General features: G+C 38.5%; 2 protein-coding genes across 5 annotated transcripts in view; one reads left to right on the top strand and one right to left on the bottom strand.

Moving 5' to 3' along the window:
- Positions 1-20,341, bottom strand: part of RALGPS2 (Ral GEF with PH domain and SH3 binding motif 2) — a 116,788-nt gene that overhangs the window by 38,587 nt on the left and 57,860 nt on the right. The window lies entirely within an intron of this gene.
- ANGPTL1 (angiopoietin like 1) lies at positions 1,572-18,438 on the top strand. Its single transcript, XM_066555865.1, has 5 exons — positions 1,572-1,965; positions 8,444-9,299; positions 15,260-15,453; positions 16,936-17,206; positions 18,167-18,438. Exons 2-5 carry the CDS (start codon positions 8,474-8,476, stop codon positions 18,352-18,354), a joined length of 1,479 nt encoding a protein of 492 aa, XP_066411962.1. The 5' UTR covers positions 1,572-1,965; positions 8,444-8,473; the 3' UTR covers positions 18,355-18,438.

The raw sequence follows: 20,341 nt of genomic DNA, 5'->3' as shown, positions 1-20,341 counted from the left end.
GAACTTCACCTGTTTGTCTCAACTAAGTGAAGCATATCCTGACCAGCTCTGCTGTTCAAAGGAACTGGCCTGCATCCCTTGCATCTTTCACAGACATCCCAATTTAAAAAATGACACAAACTTAAATAATACCATTTAAGAAACTTGTTTCAGTAACAGGGAAATTTTCTAATTATATTTTACTTCACCTCTCAGCCTTGTACAACCAAAATCATAACAAGGACTTTGGCTTTACAGGTGGAAGACTATTAATACAACCTCACAAGAACAGCAGTTGTGTTTGTATAGCACCTAACCAGTACAGTCCTCAAATGTGAGCTGGGAAACTCTGGGCATCCCTCCAAAACCAACACACACTCACACACACACACACGTGTGTGCACACACACAGAAACAAATTAAAATACTTGTGGTTGAAAGGTGACACATAAAAAAGTGAATAAAAAGGTATTATACATGACCTGATATACTACTAAATCTCTCAATTTTCTGTTCTGCTAGAAACAGTTTGCTAAAAAACAGAAAGGATAATCAGAAACATCAGGTAGTGGCATTTAATTGCTATGCTACCTAAAGTGCATAAGCTGTCCTGAATCTGAATTTACTAACCCAGGTCCTAACAAGCCTTAAAAATCCCAAACCCACTCAATCTTCCACAGAAGGAAGTAAATCATAGTTATTAACTATATTTAAGGAAATTCCCTGTAACAGGCACCTGCACTATTATGCAGGATTTTATAAACCACTCTATTTGTAGAATTACCTCTGAATGACTTGTACTGATGTTTTCTTTTAGCCTTCTAAGTCTTCTGTAAAGAGCAGTTCTCTAAACCTATTGGATGCATTTCCATGAAATCTAAAATAATTTTGAAAAGGTAATTCTCTTTCAAATGTACTTGGCACTGCCATTGTGAAGAAACCAGAAAGATCAATGGCAGTAAATTGAACGCACTCACGTGCTGGCTGAGCATGGACAGGACCAATCCCAGATCCTGTACTTCTTGTAGAGCGTAATCTCTGTGGCTTTTGCTACTTCTAACACCAGTCAGATGTTATCAAATATTCTGATACCTACCCAAAACCATCACACACAGAGTTTTAACGTTTTCCACATGTATTGGAGAATTCATGCCTTTAACAACTGGAACTGTTTCTTATTAAGTGAACGTCAAGAATTGAATGCGACATTCTGTTGAACATTCTTCTAGACTACAAATGCTTCATTTTTCCTGTTGTATCCAGCCTGCCCCTTTTATTCCCAGCAACACAAATCGAGTTTTATCAGCCTGAAAGAATCTTTCTTCTAAATGAAGCCCAGTACTGTAATAACTTGAAAGGCATCTTTAGGCAGCATAGTAAAAATGTTTGATTTGTAATTGCCTGCTGAACTCTTGCACAGTCCGTTGCCATATGGTACCTCCCTTCTACTGGCAAACAATCTTTCCTTGTTCCTAACTTCTCAGCCTCCCTACCCCCTCCTTTTCTGGAGGGTATGGATAGGAAATCCGAAGGAGGAGTTTCTTCTGCTCTCTGAGTGCTCGCGGTGACATCATAGGTGGGCTGAACGGCTGAGCCGAGTGTGTGTTTGTTTAAAAAAACACTGTCCAAAAGTGATGTATATGGAATCTGGGTCAGCTGTAGCTGGTTAGAGCACTTCTGCATGTGAGAATTAAACACTGCAGTTTCAAAAAACATCTCTCTCTCTCTCTCTCCTGGAATAACGTATATTGGAGCATTTACTTTTTTTCTTTTTTTTTTAAACTGATTAGTTAGCTTGGTTATCGTATGGAGAAACCCAATTCCTCAATACAGCTTGGATCTAACAGAGAAAGACAAAAGCAGTTTTCAGCTCCAGCTGCAGATTAACACTCCACACCATCGGGTAATATAGGAAGCAAAAGCAATTTGGCCTCTGGATTTTCCATCTGCCACAGAAGCAAACCAGCTGGAAGACTTTATTTCTTGGTAAGTTTTAAAGTTATTCTTACTTACAAATTTAATTTTGAGCTATTTCTGAATGCTACACGCATCTCCCTCAACATACAATTGTGAGGAAACAAATCCCTCTCAGCCTGAGAAACATTTGACAACTAACATTAAGACTCCTTTTTGTGGCATTTGGTAGACTTTGGAAAGAATTAAAAAAGGCACTGCATAAGAGCACAGACTAACTTGTTCCAGTTGTAGGGATGAACAAGTTTCGGTTGTTTAGCTGTATTGTTATCTACAGTTACAGAAAATTAGCACTACCAGATTCTTTGCTAAGCATGTAATTTGGGTACTGTGAACATACTCATGTGAAATTCTGATCCTACCAGAAGGCAAAAGCCAAAAATCCTATCGATTTCAGGGCAGCTGGATTTCACCCAACACCAGAGCATAGACCTAGCATTAGTAGAACTAGAAAATGGATACCTCAATAAAACCACTGTGAAAAGTCCCAAGCAAATCAATGCACATCTGTAAGTAGCAATCATTGTATATCGTTTCAAGTATGTTTTTATTTATGGTACTACTGAGGAGCTGAAGTTGCCCGAGTCCTAGAGCCAACCAAGAAACCAGAGTCAGACACTGATTCAGAACATAATCGAGTTTGGAGTTTGTAGCACAATCAATTGTGCAGCTGAAAATCCAAAGGCATTGCTGCAACAGGCACCAATACCTTCCTTATTTGTACCTCAATTGAACTGCAGTTTGTTTCTAAATAAAGATCCATTTCATAAACATGAAATGCAGTGTACAAGGCAACACTACATTAAGTGGAAAATTGAGGGGTTTGTTACAGTTCACTAGTGGGAGAAAGGGAAAGAATGCTGCTGCTAATCGATGATTAAAACAAGAAAGTTGTTTACAAACAGAAGAGTACAGATGAAAACCAAAAAATACTTGCTTATACATGGGAAAAGCATAGAAAACTTTCTTCATGCTGACTTGAAAATTAAAGTACAGTAAATAATCCAGAACAATGCAAATGAACTTCAGTGATGTATTTGCATTTACAAACTCAGAGCTGCCTGACATGGTAAGAGAGAATGAAGGGGCTGATGCTAAAAGGAGAGACAAAGTGTTACAGAAGACAAACTTAATTAAGATTTAGTAGCTACCAGAGGAAAAAAGTCTGAAGCAGTCTTGATAAACAAGAAAGATGGATCCTTTCCAAGTTCTTGAGCCCTTTTCCTTACTATCCTTTTGTGCTGATTTACATAAGGAGGAGAAAATAATCTAAACAACAACACAACCCCACTTTGAAGCACATAATGTGCTTTGGACACCAGGCTCCATTCATTCATCATCAGCCAAGGGCTTGATCTACACTGCTTAGAACAATTCCTAAACCTTCCACAAATGAAAACAGCTGAGTCAATAATTTTAAAGCAATAAACTGACCGTATACAAGGTTTTAACTCTCTCTCTCTCTCCTTTGCTGCCTTCCAACTTTAGAGTTCAAATTTTGAAATGTTTGTTTTAAAACAAATAATGCAATACTAATATTATGCTGCTGCCAAAAGAATGATCTGAAGTACAGTGAAAAAATATACTATTTGAAGTTTTAAAGGAACTTACTAAAAAGAATGGAAATTCTGAACATTTAAACTTTAGCAGTAACTACATGGCTCTGCTGAGTTTTAGTTATTGTTTTATTGGGCTTTGTGTTTTCTAGCGTGCCCTATTGGTTTGATCCTTAAAATTTATACACCAATGAATGGAGTACAATTTCCTACAGCAAGCATAACTGGATGCTTAATATCTTCAGTATCTGTTCTAAGCAGAACTCTGGAGCCCCAAATCACACATTTCCAACAAAATGCACCACTGCATTGTACCTGCCTGTTCAAACAATGCACACGCAGAGTGGCTGCCAACAAATCAAAGGAACCCCCATGCTAAAAAAACTTCACCAAAAAATCTGGAAATGCCGTGAAATTGTGCTGTGCTTTCAGATTATCTACTGTGACAAGATTAACAAATCTCTTCTGCAGAGAATTTCTAAGAAGTTATCATTTTTAAAAGGGGCACATTTTCAATGACAACCTCAAACCCCCCTGAAGATTTTTAGATTGCCTTTCCTAAAAGGAATCAGATTGATGGCAATCTCTGAAACAGAATTCTGTGACTCAATACATCACATATCTGATGAACAAAACCCAAGAACATATTATTCCTGGATCCCAGTCAATACAATTGAAAGTAATCCTGTTATTTCAGCAGAGGCAGAGGGAAAAGCACTTGTTTATATAGGGAGAAGTAACTTAAATCCAGAGATATACTGAAATCCATGGGAACATTTCCCCTATAGGAAGAGGGTTTTCCCCACCTTAGTATTACTTCTAATGTCATGGACCCTGCTTTAAGCTAAAAAAATCTACAAAAATCCTCACTTAGCCTGTGCAGACATAGGGGAACACAGCTGGGTTTATTGATTTCAGCTGCTAAGGCAAAGCTCAACAGAAAATGAAGTCTGTGTAACATCAATAACTGAGCTCCCTGATTAGCTGCTATCATGGGCAGAGCATCTTCAGTCTCAGCATTGTAATTTACTTTCCTAAAGAACCCAGTCTGTTTCTCTTCCTGCTACACGTAAGAGGGCACTGCTGGCATTTATCACTTGACCATATTCTCTTAATAAATATTTGGAATACAGATAAGTACTGATACTGCATTTTCCATGCAAAAGGAATCCTATATTCTCATTTATCTGCAACAGCTTTGTTACATTCACCCGTATCACCCTACACTGCCCAGGGAGAACGAGCCTCTGTCAGCTCTGGAAGAACAGATTCCAATTTGTGTTGTGGGTTTCCAAATTTTACATCCTGCTGAACATGACTCACAGCAGTACAACAAAGAACAAATAGTTTGTTGGGCAGAAAGCTAAAAAATGCCAAATATATACCAGCTTCCCCACATCCTGATTTATGCAATTCTGTACTTGTGATTACAATATTTCTAGGGGGGGTAATACAGTCTGTGTCACAGCAGTTAAAAATAGAACTTACTGGCTTGTTTTGCTCTTTTAAATTGGAATTTTGGACCTTTAAACACTTTTTAAAGTAATAAATCAAAAACTAATTTTGAAAGCAAGTTGGGGTTTTTTTGCACAGGGATCACTCTGGAAAAAGAAAGAAATCGAAAGAAATGGCATTAAATATAAAATAGTATTGAAGCCCTGTCTACAGCTCTGAGTGTTTCTGACAAGCTGATGAAGAAGCTTGTGTTGCTGTGAATAACTGCACATTTTCTTCTGCAGAAGCTATAAAACATCAGCAGGCCAGAACATACATAAGGAAACTTCTCCATATATTTCTATATAAGAAATCTGAGGCCCAAAACTGGGTGGCACAGAAACACGACAGAACCAGCTGAAATGACAGTTTGTTCTCATCTAAAAAACATGACATGTAATAATAAAGAGTTAGATAACGTGTTTCAAAGCAATGGTATCTGTAATGACAAGATATTTGCTGCATTTCCAAGGTCTGCACCAGCAGCTCCACTCAGCAGAGGTGACTCCAAACCTTCAGGGACTGTTGGAATTGGCTCTGCCCGAGCTGATCCCTGAGCTCAGCTATCCCCTAACAGTTCTGCCACTACCTAAACACCTAAACCTGGGGATCCAGCACAAAATGTGTCTGATCTAAAAACTCTAAAACTATTTCCCAACCCTAATTTTAATTTGTCATTTAGGTCTTACATATTAGGCTATCATTCTGGGATACTTTGGATAAACAGCTCCTATTTTTTTAAGCTGCTTGCCCAGAACATCAGGAAATTTCTGAAACAGTATTTTAATTTCCTTCTAAGCTGATTAAAACTCCAGGTAAATATCTTGCTCAGAACCTATTATTGTAGAACAAGTTAGGCATTAAGCTGCTCAAACTTGACAAGCAATATTTTAAAACACTTAATTTTTTCAACATCAGCATTTCCATGGAAGCATATACATTCCTACCAGGTAGATTCTCAGAAGGAATTCATCCCTGCTTATCTGAATGTCTCAGTTTACTACAAGATATTTCTGAATTTCAAATTCTAGGGCATAATCTTATGCAGCTGCTGGATTTGGCTATGTTGTATTAGACCCCTTAATTCATTTAATGGTCTGACAGAACATGTATAGACACAGAGCTTGAAACTTTAATACATAAGGGTAAAAGTTCAAAATGAACACATTTAATATAAAAAGAAATGCAGAAAGCAGACTGCAGCAGAATACATGGCTAGAATGTGGACTGTGTTGCAAAGTGATTTGTCTTGAAAGATTAATTTAAGTTCTATGTATTTCAGGAGGAAAATGTGCTGCTGTGGGGAAAAATCCCCAGCCATTCATTATTTCAGTAACTCTGTTGGGTCTTCAAAAGTTCCCAAGAACTAAAATCTTATTCATTTTCTTAGACTATGAGGTACCTATTACACCCTGTGAAATGAAAACAGCAAAATACTGGACTTGTACTATGGTTTCATCCTCAAGCATAAGCCACAAAGTCTCTTTCCCTCAATCTGCAAATAGTAAATGCAAAAGTATCAAAAAATTAGTTAGGAGATGTAAAGGGGTTTTAAACTTCAGACAATTAATTCAGCTCATCTTTGTCAAATTGGAAACCACACAGAGACCAGTTTGCCATGTGCTTCCCATGATGCATGTGAACATTTAACCTAATGAACTACCAAATCTGAGCACTGTCCAAGTGATTAATATTTTAAATGCCTGAAATTACCAAAGAAAAACACACAACCAGCTCTGGAGAAAAGTGATACTTTTTCCTAACTTTTTTTCCTTTAAACAGAAGTTACAGTTTCAGCAGAGAAATATTAACAAAATTATTAAGTTTTGTTTCTGATAGTAGACACAAAAATACCTATTACTGCAAACTAGATAAGTATTTTAAAATAAACTCCTAAAACTTATGGTGCTCCCTCCATTTATGCAGGGTAAGAAAGGATTTTTAGTACATGTTAAATGTGTTTTCTTCCCTTTATAGAAGCAGGGCTTGCAATACTACCATCAGACAAACAAAAAGTTACCAAACATTTAAGCAGAATTCCTAGCTCTAACTCCTGATTGCATGTACATCATGGTTTAAAGCTTGCAACCACTGCTCTTAGTGAAGCCAAAAAACAAAGACTTGACAGGTTTGCTGAGGCTGAGCAGACACCATTTCTTACAATAATATTAAAGCCAGTAACAGAACTGGGAAAAGGGACCTGACCCAAAAGTCACCTTCTCATTTGTAATGTGAATGTAAAGGAAGCAGCAGAGCTCTGCTCTCCTCTGGGATCACTGTGTCAGGATTGCCAAATGCACTTCAACTTGGACCCAGCAGGAACAGAAGGATAATTAACTTTGCCTGCTCTTACTGTATTACTCTTTGTAATTATCCAAAGGCCACTGTAGAAAGGCTATCCAAAGGCTGGCAAAAGGGGACTGGAAAGGAAAGCCAGATCAACAGTTGAGAAAAGAAGAGTGATTTGCTTCACAAAGCAAACAAATAATAAAAAATGACTTTTTTTTCTTTATTTAAGTGCTACCTTTGTTTATCATCTTAAATATCTAAAAGCTAAAGAACAGGTCTCAGAAAATATTCCCAGATCTTTATCGCTGCACTTTAACTCTTTAGAGTTAAAAGAAATTCCAAGTTTTCTTTAAAAGAGGAATGAAACCCTTCAGTATGGTTTTTATAATGACAACATACCTGATACTTCAGCATTATTTGGATAAAGATGTTCTGAAAGATACAAAAATAGTGTAACAACGATTCTAAGTGTTCATCTCAAGGCAACTAAATAGGGACTCGATATGCAGAGCAAACAGCTTTCCTTACAAATTCAAGTCACTTGAATAAGTAATTTTTGATGTTTGCAACAATATCTAATCTCCTGCCTAACATTCATGTCCAAAAATAGTCTCAAAGATGCATTTTTCAAGTCTACTAAAACTCTGTATAAACTTGAAAAATGGGTGTATATATGAATCAGTATGTACATACTATTTAACAAATTATACATATATATCAATATATAAAGCAAAAGGAGGAGCAGAAAAAGCTTATATAATCCAAATTCCAACATTTATACAAATAATTTCATCTCCCTAATTCCCTTCCAGGAAGGTATTTTGCAAGCACTCCATGCTCCATAACCTTGAGCAGGTAATTGCAGTGAGCACAGATCTGAGTGATCTGGTAAGGGAGGATCTAAGCACAACAATGTTTCTGAAAAGTTACCCATTGCAACAACTCCTTTACTAAACCCTCTATCTAAATTATAGTGTTTCCTGCTCAAAACAGCCAGCCAATGTAATGGAATCTAACTCCAAGGAAGAGATGCCAAAGGCTTGGCTACATACAAACAAGCAAGGCAAACCCATCAGTTTAGGCAGTTTAAAAATCCAGGAGCTTTAGTAACACCTCTGGTTTGATGACTTTATCTTTAATCTGCTCAACAGGCTCCTGGCAGTGGTCACACCTGCTTTACAATGAAGATCCTGAAGTGGGCTTTGGGTGTCCTGCTGTTCCTGCTGCTGTCTATCGGGCGCTGTGCGGAACAATCCACGCCGAGCAAGACACCCCAGCAGAGGCAGCCTCGCTCAGCAGACGGACCAGAGGAAGGGAAGAAATGTGGTTACACCTTCCTGGTCCCAGAACAAAAAATCACAGGGCCAATCTGTGTGAACACGAATGACCCGGGCACTGGGAACAGGAAAGATGAAGTCACCAGGATGGACATTGAGAACCTGAAGGATGTGCTGTCCAAGCAGAAGAGGGAGATCGACATTTTGCAGCTGGTGGTGGATGTGGACGGAAACATTGTGAACGAAGTGAAATTACTGAGGAAAGAAAGTCGGAACATGAACTCTCGTGTGACCCAACTGTACATGCAACTCCTGCACGAGATCATTCGCAAGCGCGACAACTCGCTCGAGCTTTCCCAGCTGGAAAACAAAGTCCTTAATGTTACCACAGAAATGCTGAAGATGGCAACAAAATACAAGGAGCTGGAAGTAAAATACGCGGCGCTAACTGACCTGGTGAACAACCAGTCTGTGACTATCTCGCTGCTGGAGGAGCAGTGCCTGAGGATCTTCTCGCGCCAGGACCCCCACGGGTCCCCGCCCCTGGTGCAGGTGGTGCCCCAGCACATCCCCAACAGCCAGCCCTACACTCCTGTCCTGCTGGGGGGCAACGAGATCCAGAGAGACCCCGGCTACCCCCGGGACAGGGACGCACGGCCAGCGCCCGACCCCGCCACTGCTCCCACAAAGAGTCCTTTCAGAGTGCCCCCTCTGGCTCTGATCAACGAGGGTGAGTTACCTGTCACTGTTTGTCTAACCTGAGATCTCTCCACGTCTGGAGGGAAACTGTCCCGACTGCTGAGTCTTTGCCTCTTTTTTGCCAGGGTTGGGATTAAAAGTGTGAGATGGTATTTCTTGTTTGGACTCAGATGTTTATTAGTCCTTGTAGCCGCATTTCTCTTCACAGAGAAAAGCAAGGCACAACTTCCCAAGGATATTTTCTGGGATTCACATTCTCTGAACCTCAGAGAGAGAAAAAACAATTCTTATCTCAATTGCTGCTCTTCTTGTTGTTCACAAGTGGAATGCACTGTGGAAGATTGTTCACCTGAAGGGAATTGGTAATTGGATTCTGGTGGTGGTGTTTTGAATCATTGACCAATTGAATCCACATGTGTGTGTCAGGACTGTTGGCTGACAGCCACGAGATTCTGGGCAGTTGAGAACAGTTGAGTTGAGTGCTTGGCAGATTCAGTGTAATATAGTATAATATAATATAGACTAATACAGTATAATAAAGTAATTAATTAACCTTCTGATAAGATGGAGTCCTCCTCATCACTCCCCCATTGTCAGGGTTGCCCTGGTTTTACTGTAAGTTCTTGTCTATATTCTATTATTAAGTGTCAGTTCTACATCACTCTAACAAATGAAAAATGGAGCTGTGTTTCTCTCTCTACAAGGCTTTTTAAGGATCAACTGTCCAATTAAGAAATGACACCTAAATTATTTTTACTTTTAACCCAATAACCAACCACCTGTGGCCTGCAATGTGGACTTTTTTATCCAATTACACCCAAATACCACCCAAACCCATGGAGAAGGTGAAGAGGAAGGACCAGCCTCTGCCCTAAATCCTCCATCTTGCTTTATATATATTACTATAGTCTAAAAACTTAAACTCTTAAGTTTCCTACCATGATAATACACACTTCTATTCCAACTCCACACCCACAATCCCAGTTCTATCATTCCATTTTGGAAGCCTTCTCCAGGGCCTCAGGTCAAATGCAGTGAGTGTTCTCTTGGGGGTCAGTGCCTGTCAGCACAGAAAGTCTAAAACTCCCAGTAACCAGGGTTCTAGCACCTGACCATAGAAACAGAAGAAAGAATTTAAAGTACTGTTACAGCTTGCTCTTGCTCCTGATTTTCTCTCCCCCTTCTACATCCCAGGGAAAGCTTTAGTTTGCCAATTGGCCTAAACCTCCCTAAGATGAATTTGTTGAAATGGCCAATACTCAGAAATTCAATCTGAACAATACTCACCTTCAAGTCACAATGTGTTGGGGTTTCTCTCTGCAGCAGGATTTGAGTTATGAAAATATGAAAATTCAGTATTAGCATAAACTTTCTAATACCCATTTCTTTGATGATGCCTGCTATCTACATGTTACAGAAGTTAGCAAGAGTGAATAAGACGAACTAATTAATCATAAACAAATTAAATAATTTCAAGTTTTTGTCTTTTATACTTACATTTGAAGAAAATTCTATTAGAAGAATTTTCATCCTTCTATTCTGCCCTGCTTTAAAATGAACATCTAAATCCACCAACACAGTAATGCAATGAGTCTCTAAGTGTTCAGCTGAAATATTCAAGAGTGGTAAGTTCAAAAGGATAATTGAATTGAGGCTGGATCCAATCAGAGGCACTCAGCTTTGAAAATTTAAAATCAGTAACTACATTCCCAGTAACCTGCTGTCAGTGGGGGATGGCAAGTTAAACTAAAACCATAAATATTATGAAAACACATTCAGGACACTGTATCCCATCTTCACATGTTACACTCTTTAGGTCATTAGATAAATTCCTGCATCACTAGGAATCAAAATTAGTGACAAGACAATTAGTGACAAGACAATTAGTGACAAGACAATTAGTGACAAGACAATTAGTGACAAGACCTCTGAGCTGCCCTGAACTCTATCAGGTTTTTCACTTTATTGAAATTTAGACAGAATTGCTATTTTAAAAAAATTCAGGATTCAGAAAAACAAGTTTTTCTCAGACTGCCCTTTGAATGCTTGCTCTTGGTTTCTGCTAGCACAGCAAAAGGGTTTGGTGGGGGGTTTTGGGTTTAGGTGGCTGTTTTGTTTTTGTTTCTTTCAAATTGCCTTTAGTCACAGCTGAAGGTTGAACTTGGTTCCTAAGATGAAGCCAAACCTTCATTTGTGACTGCTCTGCAGCATTACACCCAACCAGCTGCTGATGTAAAGAACAACTATTTTTATTCAAGGTCTGCAGAAAATTCAGGCATGAGCCCAAGCAAAATGCCAGATGTCATGTGAATTTCAGTGGCACATCATGACAGAAAGGAAACAGTCCATATCAAAGCATTGGCTGATGTCTGGTCAGACAGCACAAGCAGAATTCTAAAAAAAGCCACGACTTCCTGCTTCCCAGCAAAGCCTCCTTTCCAGGTTCTGCTCTCAACACATCTTTTTCTCAATTCACGCCTGCTGCACATACAAAAAGAGGCAACAGCACTAAGTATTATCCTCTGAATTATCTACCCTGGTGTTCACTGACCCTTCCATCCCTAGGAGTTCAGAGTTTGAATCCGTTTTTGGAAGAGAACACATAGAAATTTTAGGACGCTTGTTGTAACATTATTCACCTTCCTTTAACACTAGATTCTTGAGCTGGAAGTTTAAGTGTTTCTTGCAGTGCTTGGGAAAAGGAGGGTTGAGAATTGCTACAGCTAGAGCATCAGTCATCACAACCAAAACTGGGACATTCCAACACAATGCCCAGTTACTATCCTTGATTTTTAAAATTCAGGTAAACAGATTTCATGTTGCACAGAATCAAAACCACATCATAGAATAAACATCTTTATGGTTAAAAGATAAAGATTTTTTAGAATGTATAAAGATGTCAAAAAAGACCAATGAAAACCAGACAGTCCCAATTAGAAACAGGCCTGTTAAAGATTGATGTCAGAATAAATACCCGCACCTCCTCACAAATACTTGCATGCAGCAAATGGGTCAGAAAGGTCAATGTGCATCTGAATATTGTGAGTGGAGAGTAAAAGGCAAAATATATGAGGAACAAAAGGATGAAGTTCTGTTTTCTGAGTAGAGTGGTTCTTTTGTACAAAAATTGCTCTAAAAATGGAGGAAGGTCAACGTACCTGTGAATTGTAGTTGTCACAATTACCTTATTTGGAACAATAACCACTCATCCCCAGAATTAGTGCCACTATTTTTGCAAAAAGTAGTTTCAAGTTAGTTAAGTACTTGAAAATTAGACACTGCCACATACAATAATTTCTAATACCTCTTGGTTAACAACATACCTTATTTTTTTAATATATGTCCAATTTTATTTTTGACTTTTCTTCTACTAATGTCCCCAAAATCCTCTCTTATGAAGCTTATACAAGCACAAGTTCTGTATCATCTGCTCAAGATAACATTTGGCATCTCAAAATGGGATTCAGCCATCAAGTTATCAAGCTTTCAACTTTAAATATTTAATCTCTTTCCTTCTCTACTTCATTTAATTTAGCACAGAATATGATCTGCACTAAATCATACATCTAAGCCACAACTTTAGAAGTGAAATATTTAACAGATATCTTCTCAGAGTATTTCTGACTTATCACTGTCTCAGTGACTTACATACACAGACTGTTACAAAAGACTAGATGTGCAAGAGATACTTAGTCCTGACATAAACTATAAAACCTGTAAGATTTTAAACAGAAATTCATGCTTTTTTCATCAATCAGACCTCCACCCACACCAGCACTATGGAGAATCTCTCACTTTCACAAACCTCAGTATTTCCTGAACAAGATCAGTTCTTATAACGTGAACATGAAATAATTATACCTAACAAAGAATTTACTTCAGTAAAAAGATTCAAGGCTATACACCAAAAATTATGGGATATGTTGGATTTCCTTACATTCAGAGCAGAAGTCTCTTACCTCTACCACAACATTAATTTATGTTAATACATGCAGACAAAGCTGAGCATCAAAGCACATGAGCTGTATCCTGTGAACTTAAAGCCAGCTGAACTCCAAAAGTGATCCAAGTACTACATAAACAGACTGGTACAATTCTGTCTGCCTTAAAAACTGCTTAAAATGACCCCAAACATCTGCTTGGGTCTCTCATGGGAAAAAACAAATGCTCAAGTCCTCCTCCACCAATAAACATGTGGGATAACACACAGGTAACAGCAGATTGAATTAAACCATTCTTAGTGTTCAATTAACACTACAAAATATGAGCTTTATTTGTTTATACTTTTCCTAAAGCAGTAATTGTTTGACAAAAATACTTCTGGAACAACATGCCTGTTCAGTTATAGAGAATTCAAATTTACTTCAGAGAGATCAAGGAATGAGAATGAGACCCAGCTTAGTCCAGGAAATTACCTATCCCCTGGACAAACTCTGGGAATTTTAATTGTGAACAAGAGGGGCAAAAAGCACATGTATACCAAAGCTGCAGGATTTCTTTCCTGAGGTGCCACAGCTTGCACTGGAAGAACGACAAAGCCATCCCAATGCTGACAGTGCACAATACCTGGAGCAATGGCTCAGTGTCTGTGACATTCCTGTCACAGCCACAAGCTCTGAGTACTCCTCATTAGACACATGAGCTTCATGCACTCTCATTATGCTGTACAGATTTTTTGCTAATTACATAGTTGTCCAACTGACAACTACTATCTGAAAATCTTAAAAAAATGCAATTTTCAGCTTGCTTTTGTCACACAAGCTTAATCTGTAGTGAAGTGCCTTTCCCTCAGCCTCTATTTTTGATTAAAGAATTACCTCAACAGATTTTTTCTATGCTGTTTTGCACATGAGCTGTTTCTGTGACTGATGGGTTCTCTCTGAATTTCCAAGAAGATTTGAGAAAATAAACCCTCTGGAAGGAGAGGAAAGCTGTAGCTAATTTATTTTCAGATATGCTGAGTTTTCAAATACATTTAGGGCATCCACCACTAACTAGTCATCAGAACACACTTTGCTTTTCATTAGTAAATTACCAGTTTCTCTAAACCAACTGAAGCAATGACACACAAACAAAATTTTTTCTAAAAAGCAGAAAATAAAAACATTACCAAAAATTGAAAGGCAAACTAGGCAAGGTTTTCAGAGACATGTAAGCTGCATCCTTCTCAGAGAATTACCAGATGGTCTTCCCTAAGTATTATTTGTAAAACCACCATTCACATGGACTAAAACAGAGCTTTCAAGCAGCACTCACAACAGCGATGGGAATTTTGTGCAACCACAGCCTTGAGAACAAATATGTGAATCCTTTTAGCTGCTCAAAAAATCCTTCTCCAGTGTTTGCTTATTCCCTTCATCAGTATCCATCTACACACATCACACCAGGATGACACAGGAAACTTCAGAAGAGTCCTATCCACAGTTAACAGCCTAATCCTCAAACTGCCCAAGTACATAACAACAGAAAATAATGCAGCATAAGAATTCTCTCTAAATTCCATGTCTGTAGTCTCTGGCAGTAGATATTTCTTATAGCAGCTCTCAAACTATGTATATATTCAAAAATAGGTAGGGTTGGTTGGGTATCCTGGGTTTGTTTCGGTTTTTACTTCCACCAGTTTCAAACTGGTGCGCCAGAAAATGAAGGAAATTGATGTCTGCCTTTTGCACCAGAGAAGAAAAAAATTAATGACAAAAAAATCATATTGTTTCTCAGTATCAATCTTTGCCATAGCAGACAAAAAAAATCAGGTGCTGGTAACCAAAGTCCACTATTTATTTAGCAAAATGAGATTTTTGTTACAAAGCATGGAGAGAGGATACTGACATGTTTATTTATATATCCAATTAATCTCAGAGAGGAACTTTTTGCACTGTTTTCTGTGGTTTATACCTTAACTGAATTCCTGACTTTCCATTACAAAATATTCCTGGACAATGGGCACTGCACAGCCAATCTTGGAGGCTTACAGTATTTCTTTTCCAAAAGGTCCATTCAAAGACTGCCAACAAGCCAGGGAAGCTGGGCATGCCAACAGTGGGATTTACATGATCAAACCCAAAAACAGCAACGAACCAATGCAACTCTGGTGTGAGAACAGCCTGGACCCTGGAGGATGGGCAGTTATCCAGAAGAGGACAGACGGATCTGTGAACTTTTTCAGGAACTGGGACAGTTACAAGGTAAATTCTAGAACGTAGAACATCAGTGGGCAAAGAAAGATAATTGAAAAGAGTGATCATCCCTCAGAGGCAAACACATTTCAGTGAGAATGTCCCATTTCCCTCCATGCACAGTTAACTTTGTATGAACCAACCTGGCTGAGACAGCCTGGGCTTGTAATGCACAACACAACTGGGAGACATGTTATTCTAGACAGTGCCTGGGAAGTCATTAATTACAAAGTTCTAACTGAACACATGATTTTTATTAACACACTGAGAACTACAGTGAGTATTTGTAAAGCTTCATTTGTCTCCCTTATGAATAAGCAACTCAGCCAGCAAAATTATTCATTTAAACACACTAAGAGATTTGCTGGACTGAGGGCTTAGCTTAAAAATAGTTCTAATAATGAATTAAAGGAAGTAATTTCCACCCATTAATTTAGGTTAGAAACTTAAAGATGTCAGGCTGGTGAAAGGAAGCACATTGCTGTGTGTTGCTGTGATATTGGGCACTAGCAGGCAGAATCTCTAGGATGACAAGAGGATGCTGCCCTGGAGGAATTATATGCTAAATGGGAAATTTGAAAAATCATTTGTTTGGGCTAATAATAATGATAGTAATAATATTAATAATAATAATTACATATAGGACACAAATTAACATGAGGATTTTAGCTTCTTGCATTTTTGGAATTTTGTGATCCAAATATTAATCCCTAAATCAATAATATCTAAAACCATTATTCAATAATCAGTCAAACAAATAATTATGCAAAGCCTTTACTTCTCAGAGCAGTCCATGGTTGATTTTGGAGTTGTTAAGTGTTCTAAAGTGTTTAAAGGCAGTTATGGAGTGCCTTATAAAGCAGTCACAAACATTCTGAACCTAATGCAACACCAAACATTAACAATACTGGTTTACTTGGGGAAAGCAGACAGCAAATAGGAACTATCACTTCACAGCTACTGTGCTGGTAGTGATTTGAAAGAAAATACATCTTTATATTTAATTTCTAATAAATCCTATAAAGAAGACAGAGGAATAGTGTGATTAAATTCACAGTAAGAAACAACACCAGTTGTTGCAATACAGAAGCAACAAGTTAATTGCCTTGAATGCTGAGACTGTGCAATCAAAAATACCTTTTTCAACCTGGAATTGTAACCTAAAATTCCATTATTCATCCATTATTACAAATCCTCTTAGCTTTGTCAAGAAATATTGCTTCAGTTTCCTTATTCTCCCTCCCTTTTCCTTAAAAAGAGGAGGACAGCAAGAACAGAGATGTTTTGCCACCATTAATGGTGCTGGCAGCATCTCCTGCAGCTTAGCAGTCCCAGTGCAGCAAAATAAAGCACTTAAAAGCATGAGTTGAAGTCAGAAGTTTAGAGGCTTTCAGTACCAAGTTCCCCTGGTTTATCACACTCGTGCTCATGAACGTTTTAACAAACATGGAGAACTAAGCTAACAGCACCTTCCCATCTTCTTTTGTACAGAAAGGATTTGGGAACATTGATGGAGAGTACTGGCTGGGACTGGAAAACATCTACATGCTCACCAATCAGGATAATTACAGACTCTTGATTGAGCTGGAGGACTGGAGCAACAAGAAGGTGTATGCAGAGTACAGCAGCTTCCGCCTGGAGCCCGAGAGCGAATTCTACCGCCTGCGCCTGGGCACCTACCAGGGCAACGCTGGGGACTCCATGATATGGCACAATGGGAAGCAATTCACAACACTGGACAGGGACAGGGACATGTATTCAGGTAAGCAAAGCGGTGTGCCTGTGAAAAGTGAGTTAAGTGTGTTCCACCAGTGACACTGCCTCAAAAAATAGAGCATAGGACCATAAAAGTGTGTAAATTCTGGTAAAATAACCCTATTGGGAGATGCTTCGAATCAATGATGATAAAAGACACATTGGCAGGGCCCCCTTTGAGCCCCTTACACCTGTCAGAAATTCAAAATCTCCCACCCTCACTGACAATACTCTGCAGCAATTTTCTGTTTAGCTCATCACTTGCATGTGACTGCAATCAGAGTATCTGTCCAGGTGATGTCTGAGTAGTCCTGCCGCCACAGAACCACCAGGAAGTAAAGCCTCTGAAGAGCATGAAAGGAACTGCAAGTGTGCAGAGGTTAATACTTAAGAAAGGGGCCCATCATTTGGTTTTTGCACTCCTCAAAGCTCCCTTTCTCTCATTTCCGCCAGTTTTTCCCCTTACAGTAACAAGAAGCTTGGGGAGTGCAATACTTCAACTGCCTTTCCTCAGCTGTCAATAACCATAAAGCTGGACAAATCCTGCAAACTCTTAGACAAGCCTGTAACAGTAAAAACACAAGTTACAAGCAGCTCTTTGTGGAGCCCTGGCCCCGCGTGCTGCTCGGGGCTGTATCAACTCACGTTGCTTCCGCTGGAGTATTTCTAAACAGCACATAACCCGAGTTCCTTGGGTGTTAGCTCATGGACAAGCAGTGCTGGCAGGCTGAGAGGAGCTCTCTCCTTCATTTTCAGCTGTCACATTAAAGACCATGTCAACAACCCCCCCTCCAGCTGCTGTTACACCAGAATTCATAATTTAGCGAGAACAGCAAGCTGCGACCACAACAGGCTATGAAATACTTCCAAGCTGCCTCTGTGAATAAGGCCCAATATGCAAACATTTAGCAAACCTCCATTTGTACTGCTTAAAGCTGAAGCTCACCTATGTCCTTCTGTTCCACAGGAAACTGTGCTCACTTCCACAAGGGTGGCTGGTGGTACAACGCCTGTGCCCACTCCAACCTCAACGGGGTCTGGTACCGAGGGGGCCACTACAGGAGCAAGTACCAGGATGGAATCTTTTGGGCTGAGTACAGGGGAGGTTCCTACTCCTTGAAAGCAGTTCAGATGATGATCAGACCTATAGACTGAGGAGGAAAATCCCACAGTGCTCCCATATAAAATTCTCAGTGTTTGAGCTCCAGAAAAAAATAAAATGTTACTTTTTAATCATTATTTTGCACAATCTGCCCCTGCAAAAAGCAGGCCTACAGTTTTCCTGTCTTCTTTCCCCTGTCATGTTCCCCTCTCCTTTATTAGGACCCTTCTCTACTGTGACAGTGTTTTTTTTAAACACACATTCACAAAAGCAGATGTTTGTGCTTGCAAAGCATATTTATCTTTTTTTTGAAGATCAACATGCTTGATGTAAACAGTCAAAACTGGTAAAAAATTCCAGGTCTTTGACATAATATAAGCTTTTCCAGTTCAAAAAGCTTATGCTTTTTCAGGTTAGCTCAACCCTTAAATGTAAATATGTGAAATGACATTGTCTTGCTTTAATGTGAAAATTGATTAGTTATTTAACAATTTATTTAAAAATGTTGGTATTCCTTTCAATGAAAAATATGACTTCACATTACTGTTTGATATTTACTGCAAGAACCTACATAAAAAATGTTAGCTTTGCCAGCAGAGAAAGATTTTTTGCAACAAATAATTATTTCAAAATGAAGAGGCAAATTTAACACAAACCACAAAATTTCTTAGAGCATTCTCTACACCGCTAAGATGTGCAAGTTCTACCTTCTGTAAAAAATTTAGGCAAAATGTTCCTTGTGTAAGAAAATTAATTGTATGAAATTTTAGATAAACCTGAGACAATCAAATTACTTGGTACTTTTTAAACTTCCATCTCCATATCCAAGCTTTCTAATTAAACTTTGAACTTAAATGGCAAAACCTAAAGTCCTGGTATTAAAATCATGACTTGACACTTCCCTGCTCCAATTAGGAGTGATGAGGGTTGACCAAGCCTTCACACATAGTCATTGAGATGTGAGATATTAATCCCTGAATATCAGAAGTTTTCCTTCAACACAGCTTTTGGCTCCCACAGTAAAACGAAGCTTAGAAATCAGCTCTGAGTGTGTTCTCCCTGACATCCCAAACTTGGGCTGCTCTTATGACACACACATTTCCCTTCCCTTATCCCTATACAAACTTTGATACTGTTTAGACTAAATTTTAGCTTTCAATATCAGATTTATATGGCATTAATATGTAATTTAGGAAATTAAATAGAAAATACTTTCCCTAAATTTAACAAAAACTATACCACACACTGATTCAAAACAAGATATTTCCAAAATCAGATACAACCAAACATTTGCTTTAGGTACCAAAATCTTTCACCCTGTTATATAAAATTATTTAATAACTGCACTTATAGCCATACAAGTTGCTTAATTTAATTTTATATTATGTAAAACCGAATATGCTGTTCTGAACTGTAATCAATGTGTTTGTTTGAAGGCATCATAGGTGCCTTCAGGATTGTCAGGAACTTTGTCCCTATGAAAAATAAGGAACCATAATAGCAAAAAGAATAATCTAGTATTATTGTTATGTTAAATTAGTCAATATCAATTACCATGCAAAGCCTCAGATGTAATTCAGAGGAGAAAAACCAGCATTTTGCTTTCAGAACACGCCCTCTGGAGCAGAGATAAAGCTTCATTGATAATGTATGGCTGCAAGGCTTGTAGTTAAATCTTTGGGCAGAGATCAAAGCCAACCAGTTCCACCAATATTTAATTGGGGTTGGCAGCGGTGGGGAATCAGTCCCAGCATATTCCATCCCTACATTCCAAGAATTTTAACTGACACAAATGTTTATGATTACAATTCTGAAATTGTTCTTCATATAAGGAATATTTGTTTGTTACAAATATCATACAGACCTCATTGATTGAGTGTCTTGCAAAACATTTTTTAATTGCAAATGCTTAAAATTCTGACTCTCTATAGCCTGTCCTTTTTTCTCTATGGTAGCTGGATAGAAGAGCATTTCAGGTAGACTTAAAAAAGGAAAATGCCATCCAAAACATTCCTTTAATGATCACTTCTGACAGCTTTT

The sequence above is a fragment of the Molothrus aeneus genome, chromosome 9, assembly GCF_037042795.1.
Source record: "Molothrus aeneus isolate 106 chromosome 9, BPBGC_Maene_1.0, whole genome shotgun sequence".
Lineage (NCBI taxonomy): Eukaryota > Metazoa > Chordata > Aves > Passeriformes > Icteridae > Molothrus > Molothrus aeneus.
Note: the sequence above shows the minus strand (reverse complement) of the source record. Positions and strands in the feature narration are given on the sequence as shown.